At 39.2% G+C, this 24,247-nt stretch overlaps 1 protein-coding gene across 1 annotated transcript in view; it reads left to right on the forward strand.

Annotated features, from left to right (window-relative positions):
* The window catches only part of LOC110016570, a 98,565-nt gene extending 87,715 nt beyond the window's left edge, over positions 1–10,850 (forward strand). Inside the window, exon 3 of the mRNA XM_020709830.1 lies at positions 9,744–10,850. Coding sequence (XP_020565489.1) covers positions 9,744–10,282 — 539 coding nt within the window. The 3' untranslated portion in view covers positions 10,283–10,850. The remainder of the gene's footprint in view (positions 1–9,743) is intronic.
* The last annotated feature ends 13,397 nt before the right edge of the window (positions 10,851–24,247 follow it).

Consider the following 24,247-nt stretch of genomic DNA (forward strand, 5'->3'; position numbering starts at 1 on the left):
CTTGTAAGACCGACAAGTTTCTTGAAATATGGGTCTTTTAACTTTCTTAAGATCCATTTTCTTTCAAAAATACAACTACCTCAAATCTTGTAGCTGTGAGTTGGGCTGCATGTAAGTTCTACAAGCACTGAGAACTGATTAAGACTTTGTTTTTCTACATTTTAACTTTTAAACAACCTTTGAAATTGATATTTCCTTTTTTTTTACTGGACAATAAGTGACTTATTGCCGCTTTTCAGTTAAGAATCATCCTGTAGAGATTATCTTATCTTGCTAAGTAGCAGATGAACAAAATTCTTCCCATACAGGCGTGCTGCATGGTCCGTGGTTGGAGTGTAATGAGGCTGAATTATTGGCACAGCCTAGTGTAAAGAGGCTGCTAAGTGACTCAATGATTTTAAAGATAATCTTTAAGAGCAGAAAGGGAACTCAGAGGAAGTTGATGGGAGGTGAGCGGGGGGAGGAAGAGACACTTTTAAAAGAAGTTGAAGGAGCACTGAGACTTTTCAATGACTTCTCTGTGATGTATCATAGGTTTGCATTACCCATACTCAGAGTGTGTAGAGGGAATGCCACTTCTTGCTGTTCTGTCACTTGCTTATGCTTTTCAACACGCTCAAATATCCACTTTCCTGTTCCCCAAACTTTCATTTCTGTCTCTCCGCTCTCTTTACTTCTAAAGGAATTCTCCATCCACCTAATTCCCCTCCTGGTTCTTTATATTGAGTCTGGGCCCTGTTTGTATTCCATGTCAAAGGATTTTTCTGTTATTGAACATCAAATCCTCGCGTCTCAGCTGGCTCTCGCTTCTCCCTGCTCGGCACCATGCATATTCAGGAACCCGTGGCAGTGTTACAGGGCCAGGCAGTCTTGGAAAATCCACCATTGCTAGCATTATTGTCAATATTTAAAGTGTTAATTTGGCCACATGCTCTCAAAGATTGAGAATACTTGAGGAGAATCATACATTTCCTTGTCCTCATATTTTCTAGGTGTGACTAAAACAAGTGTTTCCAACATTGTCTTAGTTGTCTCTACAGAGAATACTTGGCATCCGTTAGTTTCAGCTTTACTTGGAAAGCGGTGATGTTACAAGTCTCACTGTAAAACTTTGTCAATTTGAGTTTTCACCTTTTAACACTTCAATAAGTGAAAAGACAAAGACTGCTGTGAAAAGTTCTCCAGGATGCTCACCCTACTCTGTAAAAATATTCAAACAAGGAAAAAGAAAAATGCTTCTTTCTTCCTGTGGAAATTTGCCATCGATGTTAATAGAAGAAAATACATTTCACCAGTTTCCAGATGGTCAAAGCGCCTACAATGTGTCCATATTCATTCACTCCTCATTCATATTTGGTGTTGGTAAACTGTTGATGTAGACTGACAGAGGCTGCCAGTTCACGGCTACAGCTCATCTGACCATCACCGGGACATTCATACACATTCACACACCAGTAGAGCCCCACTGGAGGCAGGGAGGGTGAAGTGTCTTGCACAAGGACACAACACCAGTTGACTGGGGGGAACAGGGATTGAACCGCTTAGATCATTGGCCGACCTGCTCAACCACCAGAGCCACTGCCGAATTTGCCTAATATTATTGTGGAGTTGAAGCTAGGTTTAATGGGGATTTCTGTGCAAAATAAATAAATAAATAATAATAAAATTCTCAAAGTGCTAAAAACATTGTGTTGTAGCTTTTGTTGATCATCCATTTGTTTATGCGCTTTCCCTCTAGCTTACAGCCCCTCAAAACCTCTACCTAACATTTGCGGTGCAACAAAAACGGCAACCAATATTGTAGCTTTGATCCAGTTTAGATGAAGAAAACAAAGACATAGATGGATCTATTGGTCTGCAAGTGGATGCGTTAGAATGGAACAGAGCTTGTGGTCCGCCCGGCGTATCTTCTACGTCAAAAATAAGCTCTTTTTTAAACAGTATTTTTTTGTCTGCTCCTGATTTATAACAATTTAAATAAAGAAATACTCGAAAATAAAAATTAAACCACCATCATCAGTGAAAATGTGTCATTATATTTATGCAACAGAGGGTTGAACATGAAACGTGGAATGAAGAATGAGGATCCTGAGAAAGAATTAAAGACATAGAGAAAAAAAGAGAGATTTATAAACAGGACTAGAATATCATTATTCTGAATAGATGCTGCACAGTGTGTGGTGGTGTGTGCCTGTGTGTATGTGTTTGTGTATAGTTAAGTTATAATGCATCCAGCAATCTGGCATGCCTTTTTAATTCTACTGAGTAAATAATGCATCCGCCCCAGTCCATAATTTATATTAGTGGACATGCAATCAGTTCAGATTAACATGCACTGTGGCTCGGTAAGTGTGTGTTTCCATTTGTGTGTGAGTCGAGGGACTGACTTGAACATGACAGGTCACTGGCTTTCTGCTTCAGCGTGGCTCTTTGTCACTGTCTCCCTAAGCCACTAGTTCATTCTCAGGTTAAAGGAGTTACAGTCAGCCATGGTTTTGTAAATAAAGTCAATTTTTTTCTCTCTTCTGTAAGTTATGGAGGGGTCTTTTTTTTCAAAAAGTAATGTTGGTAATCAACTTGAACAAAGAAAGGCAGGTTTTAGTTTCTAACTTTTTATTTTTCATTTAAAACCCTTTTTTTCCAAAATGGTGGCTATTCTGTTCATTTTATCTGCATCGCAAACGTTAAATTTTTTTGGTTGACTGGGATGACGAACAGGTCAATACACTTTTTGTTTTTTAGAAAGATCTGCAAAAGTACATTTTTGGAGTTCCTTGGCCACAGAGGGTTTTTGTTATCCACGTCCACATTCCTAATATGTTCATATCATAAGTCATTTCGTTCAGCTTAATCAACAATTCAAGTATTAAACCTTTTTTAAAGTGTGTACTCTGAGCGACAGGAAACAAAGACCTGAGGACAGTATTGATGTGGTCGTTCTTCCTGGTTCTAGTCAGGACCTGAGCAGCAGCTTTCTGGATTAACTGTACATAGACTCTCTAGAAACTGGTTTGGACATTGTACCTTTTTACTAACAGTGTCCTTAAGATGGTAACATTTTGATGATTTCATGTAATGAATCTTGCACTTAAATACGGAGTCTATAATTACTATCTAGGTTTCAATCCTATAGTGACATAACTTGTCTATGCAAAAGGCATTGTCCATGCCAATATTTCAGTCCTGCCTGGGCTAAGCTTGAGTTGTTTTGAAAGTTCACAGTCCATATTTAGCTGCTGTGAGCGAGGATTAGATTCCCACAAAAATGAGAAATGATTAGTGGGTCAGAATCAACTTTTTGAGCTTTTAAATGTATTTTAATTTTATTTCTTCACAAAAAAACAACCCAAAGCTGTATTTTAATCCATTTACATTGTTTCTGAGTATCCCTCTAAAAACCTGTGCTCTGAGCACCTGTCCCTGCCAGCCCACAAAAATGAGTGGGTTCTCACATGGTCACATCACAAAGTGAGATTCCGCCCCTTCCAGGAAGAGTCTGAAACACTTTCTGTGCTGAGCTAGTGGTGATTGGCTTACGTTTTTCTTTTCTATACACAATATAAACATCCATATTTGCAAAAGTTCGGATGTTGTTTGCTTTCGTGGACATAACGGAGAAGCACTGCGGAGGTCGGCTCTAGGTTGACGTCATAAAATGGGCGGCACTCACAAAGAGTGAAAGGCGGAGCCTCAGAGATCGAAACATCTTACTTCGCGGGTTGGAAATTGAACTGTGAAAATAATTAATATCTCATTGAAAAACAGTTATTTAGTGTGCCAAAGGTACTGTAATATGTTTTCATATATATGGATATAGTTTACTCTGAAAGGCTTGACAAAAGCATAATATGGGCCCTTTACAACTTTGGATTTTAATAGAAACTAGAAAGAGCATAAATTGGATCAGTATTGCAATCTTCACATATAATAGTTTAATAGGTTTTGAGCATAACTCTAATTCAAAGTGTTGACCATTTTTAGAAATAAGGACTTCTTAAGAGCTGTCTTGTGTTTAAATATTTTCACCACTCTTTAACATACTTTTAAAAGTTTTACTATTGTTATAAATATTAAAACAGCATGTAGTTAGCTGAAGTGCTGTTACTTATGTAAAAGCAATAGCAAAAGAAAATGTGTAGAAATTCTTGAAAGCCCAGATGGGCCAGCATTCACAATACAAGGATGTAGTAAATAATTTGGTGGGCTCAAGATTTCATTGAATAAATGTTATTGGTATTTTTAATGATTTCTTTAATGATTTCTTAATCTTTGTCAATAATAGTACTTACCTAGTAAGTACTTTTTGCTGAAGGGACAGTTGCCCCTGTAGGTCCGCCCATGAATAAATTGTTTCTAACTGTTTCTAATCACAAACTGAAGAAAAAGGAATGGCAGGAAGACTATGAATAATAAAAGTTGGTTAAATATATTAATAAGTTTAAACTTAACTCTAGTTAATTCTATATGCAGAACAAGACTCAGGGGATTTCCCCTTTGTGGGATCAATAAAGGCCTATTCAATTTTATTGTAATCTAATCTATTGTATTCTATAGCTACATTCACACCACCTTCAGCAATGCACGTTCAAATAACTATTTTCACAGAAAATCTACGTAAACAAGCATAAATGTGTATTTCAGGCGTACAGAAGTTACTCCAACTGATTTCTGGTCCTATGTGCATAATACACAACCATTAAATCAGTTTGAATTTTAAACAATCAGAGACTCAGATTTGCTAGTAATATATGGATGGCATCCCTTTTAATTCACGTAAGTGCCAGGCGTTTGAAAATTGATCAAGTAGTAGAAATTAATATTTGCGGTTTGTGTTCGACTGGAATTATATGACACCAAGTATTTCCTATATTTTGCAAATTCCAATTAATCTTATTTATAAAGCACCTTTCATGTCAAGCTGACAGCTCAAGGTGCTTTCCATAAAAAACAAACAAGAATACAATAAAACCAATCCCCACACATGTAATAAAATAATTATATAAGCCCCTCATAATAAAATACACAAAAAACAAGCACAAATAAAAGAGAAATGAGAGAGCTATAAAAAAGAGGAACCCAGAAGGCGCCGTCCTGCCTGTCCTCCTGTTGGCCGGGGTGTCAGCATCTATGCAACACAAGCACAACTCATCCCCAGGACCCCCCGCCCCAGAGACCCCCAACCCCCAGGCCCAGTGCACCCAACATGGGCACACCAGGCCCGGCAGCCCGGAGGACCCGGAACAAGAGATGCCAGAGGACAAGTATGGGCAGAATCTCTTGGAGCCCGAACACTAACACCCCGGCCAAGGGTGAGAAAACACTCTACAGTCTAAAATGTAGAAGTAAAAAAATAAGAAAGTTAAAATATAAAAACAGGTAAAATATGAAAATATTAATTAAAATAAAAGAAGATGAGTTAGTGCATAAAAAAGTCTAAAATATAAGTTAGAATAAGTTAAGACATAAAAGGACTAAAATCCATTAAACAAATAAATTTGTGATAAAATAGCATCTAAAATCTAACAGTAACGATACCACATATGAGATCTAATCAAAAGCTTAGTTAAATAGATGAGTCTTTAGTTTCTTTTTAAAAACCTCAATAGTGGATGAGGCCCTCACATCCTCAGGCAGGCTGTTCCACAGACGAGGTCCAAGACCAAAACCTTCTTCCAACTGTAGGTGGTGGACACGTGCTTGTGATTGTACTGTAGCATTAGACAGACCAAAACCTTTTTTTTTATTAAGCAGTGTTCCCAAAATATAAAATTGCAGTTTATTTTAAGCCGAGGTTCAATACTGATTTTTTCCTATACACTTTGCAGACAAAAAACTAGTTGGAGATAACTTCATAACTCCAGCTTTAATGTCTATATTAGTAATTTTTAAGGTCAAACCAATTTCAATGATTATCTCAAATAGAATGACTAAAGTGTTTTTAAGCAGCAGCTCCTGTATATATTTGCTTACCTCATGCTCTTCTTTCATAGTTTGTTCCGGGCCAATGCTGAAGATGGATCTCCACTGGGCATTTGGTTTAATCCAGACCAAATGCTAAGAGGACTGTTTTGTAGCTGGCCATCTGCCTGGGCTGCTGGTCAATCACAGCAAGCTGTGGAGAGCAGCGTAGTGCTGCACCACCTTGCCAAAGCCTGAGCTGCCTGGAGACCACTTCATTACTCAACAACACTCAGTGGCCAGTTGTCCACACACCAGACTGCACACAAGCTAATGGGGACAAGAACTGATCTTTTCATGATTTGAGCAGCAGCTTGTCCGTATCTTACTTCCAAGCCGTTAAAATCCAGAACAGGTGATGCCTTCAAAGTTCAACACTTTACTGAAGTTTGCTGTGTTTAACTTCATTATATTAACCACAAAAGATCCATCTTTTTAGGATTATATTGAAAAAGTAATGAAAGCACCTGGTTTGGTCATTTGGTCGAGTTACACTTTTAATTCTTTTCAATAAAAGATATCCACGTTGTGTTATCTGCAAACTCAAGCAAGTTATGTCAACTGGATTTCTTCTTGAAAAGTTGAAATCATTTATTTCTCATCTGAAGAACTTGGTTCTTCTTAATCAATGTGAGCATTCTGTGGATGAAAATATTTATTACTTCTGCTGTTATAATTCTTCAGAATATTGTGATTTCGATATTGTGTTGTCGCTTATTTGTGCACAATACATGCATGGACGTACAACACACAAGAGTCAAAGACAAAGAGGGAAAACCATACAGTCTAAGCTAATAAAGGATTCCCCCCCCCCCCCCCCACATTTTTAACTAGTATTTTATGACATCATCCGAGGCTGGGTTTAAGGTTTTCTTCAGTCCTTCAAACTGCATGTTATGATCCACTCAGAACAAGCAGTTGCTGTCACTTGAACATGTTTGCCATGTGATCAAGTGACCACTTTCCATAAAAAAATTATGTTGACGCCCATAAGTGCGTGTTTCGGGCTTCTGCATTCAAAATGCTTTCACTCGTGTAGCTATAGCACATTTTTAATACGGTTTTTGGGCTCGATGTATAAAACGCATGGACATTAAACACACGTTGATAGTTAAACAAGGTCGAACTCTGAGCAATCAGGGAGTCAGATTTGGTAGTTATGTATGGGTAGTGTCCCTTTTTGTTTGATGGAAGTGCCAACTGTTTGAAAATTGATCATGGAGGAGCAATTAATAATTGCAATCTGTTCCAGGCTGGAATTTATTAGATAGAAGAAAGAAGAAAAAGCTTAAAGGAAGATTTACGAGATTTGCAGAGCAACGATTTGACAAGCCTCTTCCAAATGTAGGTGGTGGACATGCGCTAATAAACATTAAAAAAGGAAGAAGCCCCTTCCTGCTTGTCCATTGTGAATACCATATGCTAATTGCCTGTTCAATAACCTAGGCATTCTTGAAAGCGCGTCACTTGCCAGGTGTGAGTGTAGCATAGGTCCATATCAAGTTAAAGTGCTGAATCAAGTTAAAGTGCTGAATCCGAGTAAAAGGTACACATGGAGATTGGTATTGTTTGTTCTACAGGTGTAGATGGAGCTTAATAATATCTGTAAAGTTATTGAGAGAATGCCTAATAGAAGAGTCAAACAGATCTGGTATCAAAGAACATCAACAGACACATCAACAAAAAGCACAATGGATTGTTTCAATCAGTGAAGTTTTAGCTCAGGTCATGTCTTTCTGATTGATGAAAGCCAGAAATACCGTCCTAGTAAAAAAATAAAAATCTTGTAGACCACCAGTTTCTTCATTGAATGTTGTGTCTTCTAAAATATCCAATAATTGACTTATCACAAAAATCAGAAAAGTCTGATTTCTTAAGGGAAAAAAAAAATTCGGAATAGTTTCGATTGATTTTCGCAGAACACAGCCTTTTCTCAGAAAGACATTGTGATTTGTCTCTTTTTTGTCTGTTGTGTTAAGTAAGAAGGCCACAATTGCACTTCTCCAGATCTCCATGTTCACACTATCTGCTCTATTGTGAACTTTTGTTTCCTTTAATTTACACTCAAACCTCTCGGTGTTGTCCTCCTCATCCTCGCTCCTCCAGGACAAAGCAGAAGAGGTTGTTAAACCATCTTAACTTTGGAACACGTTTAGAAAAATTATTGTTCCTCTTTGTGTTGTTTAATGACTGCCAGTACTCACAGCACACATCGTGATGCTTACACACTGAGTCTCTCAGGTTCTGGTCTGTACTTTGAACAAAAAGATGTTTAAAAAACATGTGATCATGATGCATTCATATGTGGACAAACCACATGATTATGTGGGAATAGAGGCTGTTATACTGTACGTATGGGGTCATCCTGTTCTACAAGCATCTACATGAACTTCTCTAAAGAGAACTGTTTGAGGATATCATTAAATTAAGCCAAATTCAAGTCTGTAATTCATTTAAATCTAACCTCAGGTCGGCCCTGTAATCTGAATTACTACGGGATTCAAGAAACACAACATTTTCTTTATTTCTTCTTTGATTTGGAGAAAAGACGTTCCTTTGTTCACCAGATGATCAAATGTTACTGGACAGATCCACGTTAAAAACAGTAATAACTTCATATATGTGGTACAGCAGATTCCCCATTGGGCGGTACACTGTACCTTTAATAACTCATTACACAAAACACCTTTGGGAAATTCATTTTCCTATATCTTTGCAAGCTCAATTATGCCACTTAATTTATATCTTTGTTTGCTTAATTGCTGGCTCTGTTGCTCTACGGAAGAATGAAAAGTGTTTGTAAAGAAATGCTGCACTTCAGAGGCTGTTTTTGTCATTCTTCCATTGTGTCATTATTTATAAAGATGCCACAATGCATCCAATTTTAATGAAGCATGCCTTGGAAGAGTTTTCAGTGCTCTATTTGAGTAAAGCTGAGATCAAATATGTGAGATCTCTGGCTAAAATGGTAATTTTGTAGTATAACAAACAATTAGCAAGAGTATTTATCTACCGTGGTGCTTGATTTGAAGAGTGGATCAAGACTGATAGGGCTTGCCTCATTGTTTAGAGGAACAGTCTTCCTCTGGAGATCCTCTTACAATTATTTCGTTAGGTTTTTTGGGATCTTAAATTCCCTCATTGTACTGAATGGTGCTTTTTTTTTTTCTTTTTTACTTTAGTTCTCAGATTCCTCTCATTTTCTATCACACCAGGTTTCAATTTCAATTGCCCATTTTCTTTTAGACCAAAATTAACCTCAGTCTATATAATTTTTTAAGTTTTATGGTTTGTTGTCAATGTAAGTTTTTTAAAACCCTTGTTTTATTGTATTTTTGCTTTGTCCATATTTTTTCTGTTCTTTGTTTTGTGTGTCTTTTGGTAACGAGCCCTGTTTCCTGCATATAGGTCTCCATAACCACTACTGCTGTCAATTTCTAGCATTCTGATATCAAAACAATCAGCTTATTCAGAACAGTCTTTCATGTACATTTGGTTTTTTAAGGTAGTCTATCCCTTGTGCTATCCAAGGCACTTTAACATTGGGAGTTGGGTCATCTGGACTCCACAAGACAGTGGGCTGAACCTTTTTTCTTCAATGATTTGTGATCTTCCATGGATTACATGAAATCCTCTCCGCCTTTATCCACCTTTGTCATGGTAGGGATAACACTTCAATGTAATGGTGGGTCATCTGGACCCCATAAGATAGCACAAGGGCTATTAAGATATTCAGTGCTCATTGAACATAACTAAAAATGGTTTCAATTTCATTTAAAATGTAGACTTCGCCACAAAGCAGAAGAGGAACTACCAGACCCCCGTCATCGACAAGAGCCCAGTGGAGAGAGTGAACAGCTTCCGATACCTCGGTTTCCACATCACGCAGGACCTGTCATGGTCCTGTCATATCAACACCGTAGTGAAAAAGGCCCGGCAGCGTCTTTACCACCTTAGACGCCTGAGAGACTTTAGACTGCCCTCTGTGGTGCTTAGGAATTTTTACTCTTGCACCATAGAGAGCATCCTGACGGGAAACATCACAACCTGGTTCGGGAACAGCACCATGCGGGACAGACGAGCTCTCCAAAGGGTGGTGCGTTCAGCTGAGCGCATCATTCATACCGAGCTCCCTGACCTACACTCAATCTACAGCAGGCGGTGCTGGACCAGGGCCAGGAAGATAACGAAGGACCTCAGCCACCCCGACAACGGACTGTTCTCTCTGTTGAGGTCAGGAAAGCGATTCCGCTCTCTGAAGGCCAACACAGAGAGACTGAGGAGGAGCTTCTTCCCGCAGGCGATACGGTCTCTTAATCAGTAATCATGGACATCATACACAACAGGCACTTTCACATATGTCACTTTAGAGCATATTTGCACTCATACAGACATTCTGTTTTTATGTTTTTATATTTCTATATTTTATATCTATTTTCATATTGATATTCTTTCTTTGTTTGAGGTCGCTGGCGGTCGCCTAAGCATTTCACTGCACATTGTACGCTGTATGATTGTGTGTGTGACAAATAAAATTTGAATTTGAATTTGAAAATTAAAATTTCACTCAAAGAAAACACCTATTAAGAAAAACACTATCATAAAACTGTACAAAACATTGTGGTCTTTTATGTTTATTAATATTAGATGTATACAATCTTTTATTGTATAAAATTGTACAATCTTCTTCTAATGGGCTTGGACTCATAAAATTTGACATCACTGTTTGACGAAATAAGATATTTTTTCTATTCTGCTCAGGAACTGGATCTAATATAGATTTATTTGTAGTGGTGCAGTGATAGGGCGGTCGACCCATGATCGTAAGATTGCAGGTTCGATTCTCGCCTTGCACGCCCATATGTCATAGTGTCCTTGGGCAAGACACTGACCCCCACCTTGCCTCTGGTGGGAGGTTGGCGCCAGTGTTCGGCAGCGGAGCCGCCGCCAGTGTGTGAATGTGTGTGTGACTGGGTGAATGGGACTGTGACTGTCAAGCGCTTTGGGCCTTCGAAAGAAGGTAGAAAGCGCTATATAAGTATACGCCATTTACCATTTAGGCAATCTTATGCAATTTAATTCTAGTTGCTGGCAAATGTTTTGTTAACAAATTTGACCTAAAAAACATTTCTCTCAAAATGCAATATGATCAACCTGTAGTTCCAGGTTGATCACAAATGTGGAAACAGAATCTGGGGACTTTTATGAGCCTTTTTTGTCATGCTGTATTAAGTATCGCATTCAAATATTTTCAAATATGATTGAAAGGGATATAGGGATGTACCGGTACATGGAAAACAAAGATGTGTACGGATATTTCTGTCTGCAAGGGGATGCATTAGAATGGACGGAGCAGGGAGGCTGTGGCTTGCCGATTGTAACTATATGTCACTTCTAAAATATTTTTCAAACTACATTTTTTTCATCTGGTCCTGAATCACAATGATTTGAATAAGGAACTAAATAAAATGCAGTTTTCTTCATACATGTCCTCCTTCATGAAAATAATGCTACAAGAACACCAGAAACAGATTTTTATTTGAGTGGGTCTTTGTACGTTTTGGGTTTTTTTTTGGTATCTTTTGTAGATACCTTCACAAGCAATGCAAACTTTCACTTAAATAAATGTTATTTTCTATTGATTGACAGTCCTCTATCTGCTGTTTTACACCTCCATCAATAGTTTAGAGATCTGGCAAGCAGAGTTAAGCACTGGAAGGGCTGGTCGTGGATTGTTGCAGAGTAACCCCCTGTTCATGCTTCTTTTTCTGCTGCTGCCAAAGCCTCCCATACAATACGCAGCAGCCAAGGCCCACTTCACACTCTTATCTTTGCTGTGTAGTTTCACCCACTCTCATCGATTCTTTATTGACCCGAGGTGTCCTCCATTGCCTCTGCTCCTCATCCTCCCTCCTATCAACCACTGCTCCACCCCCCTTCTCCAAGAGCAAGGTGAAAAGAGAGACTGAACTTGACATTGATTTTCCACCGACTTTCTTTCCCTCTCCCACTATTTCTGCTCTCGTGTCGACCCTACCTCCATCCTGGTATGGCCACCCTCTCTTCAAATGCTACAGCAGCGGCTGCGGCGGATGCCTCGCCGCAGCGATGAAAGGTGCTGAAGCCGTTTCTGAATAAAACCTCCCACTTCTAAAAAGGGATGTAATTCTGCCTTTGATCTGCTACTAAAAGACATAATGGTGCAGGTTCAAAGGTACATAAAAAGGCTTCGGAGGTGAAAAGAAACTGATTTTGTGTGTGTGTGTGTGGGGGGGGGGGACCTTTCGGAAAAAGCAAAAGCCGTACCAGTTGAGTTTTAGCCGTAACAACTGTTTGTGCTGCCCCGCTTCCAAACAAGTCAATCTGAGTCGGATAAAAAGAAAATTCTGACAGTAGAATAATTAATAATTTTTAAAAGGAAATACTAAACAATTGCTCACATTGTCAAGCCAATTATAGCTCAGCCCATTTCCTCCATGGAAATGTGGTGAATATAATTACACAAACAAGGACACAAGCATACTCCCAGAAACACAAATAATAAGTCGACCCCCTGGAAGGCAACCCCCCCATCCCACCCCCTTGGACAACACATGAGAAGCCAGATCTCTCAAATGGAGAAATAAACAAAAGAAACAAAAATAAATGAGATGAAAGAAGGAGCGAGACAATAAAGGAAAAGTGTCCCTGGTGGGTTGTCCCATCCCTCCTCTTTGTTGTATTTTTTTTTCTTTTTCTATTATTTGATTTATTTGTTGCCTGGCCATTTATTATGTTTTCTTTTTTTATTTTTTTGTTGTTGTTGTTGTTGTTTAAGTCGGCCAGTTCTTTGTGATTTTTTAAATAGTGTTGACTCTTGCTTTGATCTCATACAGAAAGTAAAAGAACTTGAAGCTTTGGAAGATATTTTGATTATTCTTTTATTAACTTCTGAATGCTTTGCTTGTGTTGTCTCTAAAGAATTTACCCCAAATCTAGCTGCTAACAGGCAAGTAATCAGTTTCAGAGGGTTTAATCAAACTACCAGCTTTTCTGACACTTTTACATTTACTAGTAGTTACTAAAGATTAAATCTGGAGCTATTTCCAAATTTTATTTTAACTTTGAATTGTTCTTTGTGATAAAAAACTGGGATTTTATTTTGGAGGGGGGGGGGGGGGGGTTGTCAGTTCTCAACAATACTTTTTGACAATTTTTAAAACTTTCATTTTTATTTCCAAATAAAAGCTGCTGCCTCATAAAGTCTTTATTGTGTAACATTTTTAAAAGTTCATACTGACAGCTGTCAATCAACACACATAGCAGGAGAGAGAGAAAAAAAGCTTCCATTGGCTTCTTTTTAAAACATGACCACATATTCCTGACTTGTTTGGACATATATATAGAGAGAGAGAGAGAGAAAGAGAGAGAGATGTTTATATTTAAGTACTAAATAAAATGGCTTATGACAGGCTGATTTTAAAGTAAATTTGACATTTTTTAATTGAATGAATTAAATTAGAAAATTATCTTTGCTGCGAGTACAAGATGAGTTTCTCCGTCATTTTTCCTTGAACAGCTTGTTGAGTTAGACCCATGTGTTCATAATTGTCATGTCTACAGTGTCACAGCACACAGTGTGCCGACAACGTTCCGTTCAGAGGTTCTTTTAAAGCGACTGACCTCGGTCCAGTTGAGAAAAAATTAGGCACATTAACAGACACATCCACGGTTCGTAGTCTGATGCTGAACACTCTCACCTTTGTTTAGGAGGAAGAAAACTCCATATCTGCTAGTAGAGCACTCAGTTTAGTACAAACCCACATGTGCAGCCACGATTGTCTCCGAGGATGTTTGACTGGCTGTTCTGCATGTCAATCAAAAAATGTTCTTCAAGGTGAAAATGGTCATTTTTAATAAAATACAGTTTTCATTTTTTGTTTGCTTATTTTTGATAGCTCGCACACCGACGTGTTGGGCGCCCCTGTACTAAACCAACATGAACTCGAATGACATTGTCCTTAAAAAAATAATATTTTTGGTCGTACTTTGTACCCACAACAGGCTTCTAGACAGTCTGGAAATGGTGATTATGGAAAACCTAAATGTAGGAGTTTGGCCCATGAACGAGAAACTATTTTTAAAACTAAACTTAGACATAAGTAAACTCCTTCTTTGCCACAAGGAAAAAGTAATAAAATAGAGGTGGCCGAGGGTTAATCAACTGAGACAGCTGTGGATAATTGACCAATAAAACCTCAAGTAAATGATGAAACCAAAGAACACAATTTGACAATAAAACAAAAAAAGAAAGAAAAAATTTGACTAAGAACTCACCAAAAAAACAATGGGAGGCTTCCCAAGAATATTTTTCAATGAATATATTTGAGAGTTTGATGTCTTTATTTCTGTAGAGCTTTAATAAAAGAAGAATTGACCAATGTTTAATTAAAAAGGCTGGCTCTAAATCTGTGTCTACACTGAGAAAATATATTTTTCTTTGAATAAATTCCATTTTGATGTCAATGTTTTGAACTCCAAATGTTTAGAAATGATTTAGTCATCACAGTAATATTCCTGGCTGTCCTATTTTCCTCTAGATGTGTGTCAAGTATGAGTACAAATGAAGAAGAATTATCCCTTGCTTTAAGATCAGCTGAGTATTGCTCAATTGTGGATAATAATGTGAGCCTAAACGGCCGGTCCTTGTTAATGCACCTTATTTGAACTAGATAATGAGATTACGATAACATCAATTAACGCCCAGTGATAACGGCGACTGTGAGCACATTGTCGTTTTGATGGCATTTGCTTTTGGTCTGGTAATGTACGTCCTACGGAGATAATTAAGAAGGACTGCTTCAGCGACAGGCAGGCTGAATGGGAGGAGAAGCATTACACCCAGACCCTTTAGGCGATTAGCATCTCTGCTCCATCTCGTCCGCCACCAGCTTCAAGTGGAGCTTTTGAGGAAGCCCAAATTGATTCAGCATCACTGCTGCGTTTGGATGTAATGATAATTTCTTGACATCTTGATTTGTGTGATGTTTGTGAATCCTCAGAATGGGAAACTTTCTAGCATTAGCCATCTATTTAGAGTATATGTCAGGCAGTTTATGCTTCATTTATTATTTATGCTTTATTTATTAGGAGAAAAAAAATCATTCTCAAAAATGTCTGATTCTAAACGAAGGAAATAACTTTTGCCTCTACAAGGCTAGAATTTTTTTCTGTATTTGTCATTTTTCTTGTTTTCCGGTCCACCATGACTGGAGTGTGAAGTCCATACAGAGGAAAAGTTATAGCAAAGTTACAAACACGATCATCCACGGAAAGACTTCAAGTTTTATTTTCATAATCCTACTCTATAAACTAACAGTTAAGCAAAATAAATGAAGCTAACGACACGTTGTTTCTTCATCGTATAAGAAGAGTATGTGAACATTTTCTTCTGAAAGTCAATCTGTGAAGCTGCATTCCCAATAAAAAGTCTATGTAAACACACATCAACCTGAATTTTGGGCTTCTTCTTCTTTTATGTCCGGTCGCAGGCTCTATGTACAGAATGGGCATTCATAGATTCTGCAATGAAAGTTCAACCAGTTAAAAAATGCAACAATGCTGAACCGTGCTCACATCCTTTTCAAAACACGGAAGTGCTAACTGTTGATCACAAAGCTGTAATATATAATTATGGTTTGTGCTTGGGGGGAATTCTGTGGCACCAATTTTTTCATATATTGGAATGAATCTGTAAAAGAAAAAGGCCTTTGATTTGCGAAATATGCACCGCCTTGACATTTGACAATCAAGCCTCAACCCACAGTCGGGGGCAGAACGCGCTAATAAAAAGGAAAAAAGTAAATAAACAAGAAAAATGCTACTCCCTGTCGCTGCCTACCTGCTCCCTGCAGGTCCGGTGTGAACACCACCGACTGAATGCGCATTCAGGAAACCATTTATAGTGCGTTGTTGAACCCACCATACTTAGCCAGTGTCAATGCAGCTTGAGAAGTAGAAAAACTGGGCAAAACTAAAAGTTTAACCCTTTAGAGATGTTGCCAACAACACCTACATACTCTCTTTGACTAACCATACCTCTTTGAACGTTGACGAAATCAACGTGGATCAGCAAATTCTGACATCCTAACATAAAGTGTTGCTTAATGGAAGCAGTAGTGGCCTGTGTGGTCCCATCTCACATAAAAAGAAATGTTAATATAAAGGTGAGAGAACAATGCATAATTCGTGTGCCAGGTTTGTCTGGGCTGATTAAACAGCTAAAGTCCCACCCCTGGTTGTGTGAAATTTGTTCTCCCTGTTCAACCCATCCATGGAGTTGAGACTGGTGACCTGTCCAGGATGTCCCCTGCCTTTGACCCCGTAAGGGACCAAACAGTTTAGAGGATGACCGAATGAGTATATATAATCTCTAGTATGTGGAGCAACAAACTAATAACTGTAAAGCGATTAAGAAAAAAATGGAAACGGATGTTTTTTGGTAAAGTTGAGTGAAGTTAATGTTTTATAACCAATGGATTTTTGCTGGACTTTGTGGAGATTGCATGCCATTAACACGTCAGCTCCTTTAGTGGATTTCAGAAGCTCCAAATGATCTGAGCTAACCATCGAGCACAAATAGCTAAAGGTATCCATTAAAGAATCATTTTGACCCCCAATCTTTGCTGGGAGGCTGTCTTTGTGGCTGCTGATGTGACGCCGCATCAGTGACTGTATATGTTTCAGTAAAATCCTGGTGAAACTGCTCTGTCTTCTGTTGTCCTAATGAATATCTCCAAGCATCATCAGATTGATCTCAATTTTTCCCAGTGGGGATGAGTTGTGAGCTCCATAGGGCACATTGGAGAGGAGTGGTAAAAAAAAAAAAAAGTGGAAGGGGGGGGGGTTGATGATTGACAACTCCAGACTGCAATTAGTGTTTCTCTCAAAGCATCTGCGTTTCGGTGTTGGATGCTTTGTCTTAAGGAGTTTATTTCTGGTATGTGCAGTGATCTGGATCCTTGATCCGACGGTTCTGATTCGTCACACTGGGATAGGTAGCACAGGGTGCAAGAGTACCATTGCCAGATGGCATAAACACCCAACCCCGTCTCTGATGTACACACACACACATGCATGTGCGCACACTCACAAGCACGTGGACAAAATATGACCAAACCGGTGGCAAGACAGATCTGATGATCTTTATTCCCAAGTTCCCAAGTTATTGTAAATAAGAACATGTTCTTAATAACTTTAAGTTCTGCTTAACGTAAAACGCAGTGTGCACATTTTATACAATGATCACACCCAAAAATCTATGCAAACACGTGCATATGTGCATTTCTATCAGAACCGGATTACAAAAACTATTTGCACCACTTCAACATTTTGCAGCAAGCCTCTTCCAACTCTAGGTATATGTGCTAGTGTTGAGTAGTGACAGACTTATGTGAAAACATAATATGCTGAAAACACATACAAAAACAAGCATTACAGTGAAAAACTGCATTCACACATGCCTGGTGTGTACAGCTTTACAACATGGCAGTTACATTTATTTTCAGCTTGTTAAAGCAAACCATCAAAACACCAAGAAACCATACTTGACTGAAAAACATACTTTGTCCTTTGTCATTTTTTTACAGCCTGTCAGATGTTTTGATCAATATAATAAAAAAATACTTAAACATGTTTTCAGTGCACAGATTTGGGTAGCTTACTTTGCAAAGTCAATGAAATGCAGGTGATGAAATAAAAGAGTACTTTTAAAAATATTTTCTAGCATATTCACTTTGGACATGGTGATATTTGAAAACGGATTAATTTATTACAAACAAAATGAATGTATTTATTGATCACCTATCTTTGTCTTACTTTAAAGACCTAATCCGATAATAAATTGGCCTTGGTGTTTTTAGTATGTTCTCGTGGCTTTTTTCTGATTATAGAACATATTTAAAGAAAATTAAGCTCAAATTGTGTTTCTGAGGATTTCTTTATTCAGATTGTTGTAAATCAGGAGCAGAAAAAAATAAAATAAAGGCCACAAGCTCCCTGCTTCGTTCAGTATCAGGCTGGGGAAGGGGCCAGGATTGCTTTGCACCAACGGTCCCACCCATAACTTAAATGGAAATTTGTAATGAACTACTGCTGCTCTGAAGAAACCATGTCCCAAAAACAGTACTTTTTTTTTTTTGATAAAAAATTGCAAAGTCATAATTAATACCACTTGAAACGATTTTACAATAGATCAAAAGATCATTGGAGTGTAACTTTCAAAGTATTGGAATGATTGTGTGGTCAAATGCTCTTGCATTGCCCTTTTGAGTTTTCTCCAACACTTGCACGTTAGGGTCATCTCTTTTTGTCTTTTCTTATTCCAAAAATGGATGACTGAGCTGGTTTTAGTTCAACTATTGCTTACTTTGTTTTTTATCGAAATAGTGACGGGCAAGAAACTCCTAAAGAGAAAATGTGTTTACAAAACCACATTTTTTTGTCAAAATTTTGCTGGAACTTCTCAGTAATACATTTTTTTACGTTTTTTTTTTACACTTTGCGTTCTGCAACATCAGCACCGTTCACATGCACAGAAAGACTTTTTTGCAAGATTTCTGTTTTTAAGTATGTATTTATTACTCATTTATGCCTACACGAATTTAACCAGTATTACCAGAGGGCATGTGAGTGGAAGGTTAAAAGGAAAAGTCATGGAAATGTGCTTTTCCCTTGTGCTTCCCGTTAACTCCCAATCACAGCTGAGCACAGATCATACATATGTACGGGGTTTCTACTCCCCGGCGCATGCGAGTCCATCACTGCAAATGAACGCTTCCCTTGATATAATTCTCATCAAGGTTCAATCAATTTTCTCTTCCTATGCCTGCAGCAGTGTATCAAAATGGTTCTTCATCAATCTCTGCTTCTATTCTGGTCTGCATCCTGTTGAAGCCCCCCCATCATAATGAGACAGTGAACTTTAACGGGTTGGGGGCAGTTGATGTTGGAGTTATAGGTGTATTAATACGGAAAGCTAAAAAAGCAGTGAACTTTACTCAAGACTCCTTCAGCGTGAGAGATGGATCTAAAATAAGGGATGGAGAAAAGACTGTCCAGGAGTCTGGAGCTGTTTTTATGTGCACACACACAAATACACACGCACACACTAAAAAGACAAAGGAGCTCTGGACCTGAGCCGAGGAGTCAGTGGTGAAGGGTCTGCTAACAGGAGAGCTATGCTGGATTCCAGGGGATGAATGGTGAGTGTAGGGTCACCTCTGAACAGGTCATACTTCAAATGGGATCACAGCCCCACTCCATCTGACACCGACATTCAGCCTGCGCCTTTTGCCATGAGAGGTGACGGTTAAATGTTTTAGCATCCAGGTCAGCCTACGGTCATCTGCTGACCCGCCGGTGAAGGCTTAAGTTATCTAAAGTGCTCTCCTTGATAAATGACCACTCAGTGGAAGGAGTTGTAACCTTCGACCGCTTATCAGCTGAGGTCCCACACCAGGGCAGTCAGGGATTTTTTTTTTTTTTTTCTGTCACTAAGACTAAAAATTGTGACACTAAGACTAGTGCCGTTTCAGTGCAGTGGTGTGGTCTGAACCCTCACTAAAAATCTTCAAAGTAGCTATTGTCCTGTAGGTGGCGGTAAAGCTGTTTAACTACAACTCTTTCTAGGACATTTGGAATGTAGGGGAGATTTGATATTGGTGTGTAGATGGCTTGATTGCTAGGATCTAAACTGGCCTGATAAAAGGAGTAACTTGGTTCAACTTATGTCTAATATTTGAGATTTTACTATCAAATTATTTAAGGAAATCTTCAGAGCTTCTACTTAGCTCTGACTGCTGGTTCGTCCGGCTATTGTACTAAAAAAAAATATCTTGGATTATTTCCATTCTCTGCTATTAAAGTTGAATAGTACTGGGTTCTAGCTCTACAGAAAAAGATTGAAACCGCTTCAAAATTTGGCACAGAGCTGTAGGTGGCAGACATGTGCTAGTAAACAATAGAAAAAGAAGACGCCTCTCCTTGCTTGTCCTGTGTGAACACTACGAGCTAAATGCATGCTGAACAATGCACATTTAGCGCATTCTTGACCTTATGTCATATGTCCGGTGTCAACGTAGCTTAGCAATTAGTAAGGATGTCGATGTAATCCAATTAACCAAATTCACCATTATCAGAGTATTTCATTTTTGAAGCACCTGTAACCCTTGTGCTATCCTAGGCACTTTAACGTTGGGAGTTGGGTCTTCTAGACCCACTAGACAGTGCTCTGAACCTTTTTTCTTCAATGATTTGTGATCTTCACTGGTGTCCATGGATTACATGAAATCCTCTTCACCTTTATCCACCTTTGTCATGGTAGGAATAACACGTCAATGTAAGGGTGGGGTCATCTAAGATAGCACAAGGGTTAAATACATCCAATAAGGTTGCTTTGTGTAATTGCTGATATTTAAACGTTTTTATGTTAAATAGTGTATACTTGTATAGCGCTTTTCTACTTTCTTCGAAGGCCCAAAGTGCTTTAAAGTCACAGACCCATTCATACACACATTCACACACTGATGGCGGCTCCGCTGCCGAACACTGGCGCCAACCTTCTACCAGGGCAAAGTTCAGTGTGTTGCCCAAGAACTCTGTGACGCATGGCCGGGTAAGGCGGGAATCGTACCTGCATTCTTCTGATCAGAGGTTGACCTACCACTGCATCACCAAAACAAAAGGAGTACAATACCTTATCACACAATTTCATTTCAATATTTTTTTTACTACAGTTAAAACTGATTCTTCTATTTCTGAATAAATATAGTGTTAAATCCAAATGCACCATCAAACCAACTGTGATTATGACTCATGAACACATAAATCCAACACTATTTGTTAGGAAACCCTGATAGGCTCAATGACTTCTCACACCTCTGTCTTTTGTCCTTCCTGTTTACTGCTTCATCCCGTCTTCTCCCCTGCGCTCAAAAGCAATCCCAAGCCCAGAAATACCTGTGCGTGTCCCTGCTGCGTGTGGTGCAGCCGAGGTTATCTGCTCAGAGGCCTCGAACGGTCTTTCCGAGATGGAGACAGGGAGGGCTCAATTGAAAGAAAAGAGAAAAAGCGAGGGGGAGTCCCTGGGTGATCGTGTTGTGTCCAACCAGCAGCTCTTACGTGACTTCATTTAGATTTACATCGCCTGCTAAATTAGAATAATCACCTCTAGAGCACTGTGTGCTTTACCTCATTTCTTACTGTCTTTTACTCATTTTCTCCTTTGTCTTGTTACTTTTCTATCAGTATCAGAGGCATTTTTTGTGTAATTTGTTATTCCTTATGATATTTGATATGTGTAGTGTTTTTTTTTCTAACACTTTGTTTAAAAGGGTTGACCAAAGAATTTTATATTAATGGACACATTTGTAAGAAATGTGTACAATAATATAAAAATGATAAATTCTATGATTTTCTTCATTGTTGCAAATGCTCTCCTGTAAAATTGTCATATAGAATCCTTTACATTACTGCATTGGAGACTTTGATTTTATTTTTCGTCTATGTATTCAAATATTAAAATGCAAAGAAATTGGCTTGAATCATTGAAGGCTGCATGTAGTCATCTGAGGACAGGTAAAGCAGTTTTGTTAACTGATACTTCTCTTGAGTAATTCAGGGATAAATGACAAACATTAGAAAATCCTTGCCAACGTTGTTTTTCACTTAAAGTTTGAAATAAAACGTTATGACTCCGCAGTTTCGGCTGCTTCTGCTTTGTGAGAAGCAATGTTGTGCAAAATATGCCAGTCATTCAGTAATTTGATTAAGTGTTCTGACAAAAGACTGGCTCTCATAAAGACAGATGATAGAATGAATCACAATGACAAGCAAGTTATGGAAACAGAAGGAAAAAAAAAACTAACTTAAAATCTTTTACTTAGATGTTTTTTTAGAAGCATTAATCCTTTAATAGGGAGGTATCGCCAACAGAAGGAACTGCCGTTACTGTTCGATTGTTTCTACAATTAACATTATTCCAACATATTCCCAAACTGAGAATGGCAGCTTTTCTCTGTTTCATAAATGGTTGTTGAGTTACGGTAATTCGAAAAGCATCAACACCAGAAATCAAATTATGTTTATTGATAAAGTTGTGTTTTTCAGTATATGGTTTAAAGTGGGATGGGGTCCCATCCAAATGCTTCATAAAGAGCTTCTCCCGTCAACATGTTAGATCCATCATATTCCTGGCACCTTGAAATCTGTATCAAAGAAGCGGTGACTTTTTAGAAATATCAGTTGTACTTTTGAGGTTTCCCAGCTTTTACCTCGCCATGAACCTGTTTGTGTCAGCCCCCAGATAAGTTGTCAAAGCAAGCACTTGATTTGAAGCCAGTGTAAAGTCCAAAAAAACAAATTCCCTACGTAAGACAAGAAAAGAGAAATTTTTAAAGCACTGCTGGTCCGAAATTAAAGAAAATTTAGAAAAACCTTTGTGTAACACCTGCATCATTAATCTAAAATATGACTTACATTTTTAGAAATTAGACAGATTTTCGTGGGACTGGACACAGAAGCTTGTGTTTTCAGAGATCCTTAAAACACATACAATCAGTGCCTGACAATACTTGTATAGAAGAACCCTGAAAAGCAAATGATTCATCATTTTTTAGATTACCTAAAATGAAATACCATATTTTTTGCACCATAACACAGACTTAAAAACCTTAATTTTTTTCAAAAAACATTAGTGTAGCTTATAATGTTGGTGCGCCTTATATATGGGCTGAATCCGAATTGCTTCCCTACCCCTACGGCTTCTCCCTACCCCTACATTTATCCCTCAAAGTGCAGAGATATTGCAGAAATAGTGTCTTCAAATTCGGATGTTAACATTGGCACAACAGCGTGTGGCTGCCACCGCTCGGAAATACATATCAACATTGATTTCATAAAGTCACTACTTATATTTTAATGTAAACTTATGTACTTCAGAGCACACCTACGTGAAGACATGCGTCTGTCCTCTTAACCACGGCACAAGGCAAATCAGGTGGATGGTCAGCCCTATGTCCCTATGGCTCCTTCTAAAAAAAAAACACTTTCGGACATCAGTACAGCTTCAAATACTCCTACAACTGGAGCAATAGGAAGGAGCCAGAGGGGTAGGGAAGTAATTCGGATTTGGCTATGGATAAATTCTGGTTGATTTTCCTGATATCGAAGCAATTTTGACAGGTAAATGGCATTCTGTCAAAATGTTATTTATTTTTTTAACCTATTGTAAGCAATGTTTCTGTCACGGTTTTAGGTTCTTTGCCTTTATGTTCTAGTTTTTTTATGTTCGGGCCTGTTTGAGTTACTTCCTTTTTTATTTTGTAGCATTTCCTGTTTTGTTGTTGTCTCAAGTTTGACCTTTCCCCATCAGTCCTGAGTGTTTCCACCTGTGTCTTGTTCCCTTGTATGTATTTAAGTCTTGTCTTTCCCTTCCTCCTGTGCTGGTCCACATTGTGCTGTTCCCTGGTTTCGAGCGTTGTGTGTTTTCAAGTTTCGAGTTTCTAGCCTGCTAAGCAGTGGATTTTGGTTTGTAGTCATTTGTTATTATTAAAGCCCCTTTCCCCTGCAACCTCCTGCCTCCTCTCCTCTCTGCGCCTGGGTACTCCCTCTTCCTCTCCCCGTGACATTATGGACCAGCCTTACCAGTACCCAGCAGAGGGGACCTGTCTCTGGTGGACCCCTGGCTCTTCCCAGATCTACAGGGACTTTAAGGGGAGTCGCCTGGCCGTAAGGGGGGGTCGACCACATCACCGTCGCCCCCATTCTAAGTCCTCCCCTGTTTCCTGGTTGGAGCGTGACGTTCTCCGGCATCGGTCCTTCCTGGACCCTCTGGACCAGGACCTGTGGCTGTGGGAGGACCCTTACCTGGAGGAGGAGGGGGTCGAGTCCCAGTGGACTTTGGAGGGTCAGCTCCCCGCCTCCTTCTTCGACGGGCCTCGTTTGGCTGTGCGAAGGGGCCGTCGTCGTCGCCACCGTCCCTCTCGACGCCCCGTTTTGGTTCCGGAGGTGGAACTGGAGGCGTCCCAACCCGGTCCTGCGTCCAGGAGGGAGCCGGACGCACCACGACCCGTTCCGGCTCCAAGGAGGTTGCCGGACGCGGCTCCTCCCGTCCCTGCTCCGAGGAGGTTGCTGGACGCACCTCGACCCGTTCCGGCTCCGAGGAGGTTGCTGGACGCACCGCGACCCGTTCCGGCTCCGAGGAGGTTGCTGGACGCACCTCGACCCGTTCCGGCTCCGAGGAGGTTGCTGG

This window comes from Oryzias latipes, chromosome 15, assembly GCF_002234675.1.
Source record: "Oryzias latipes chromosome 15, ASM223467v1".
Lineage (NCBI taxonomy): Eukaryota > Metazoa > Chordata > Actinopteri > Beloniformes > Adrianichthyidae > Oryzias > Oryzias latipes.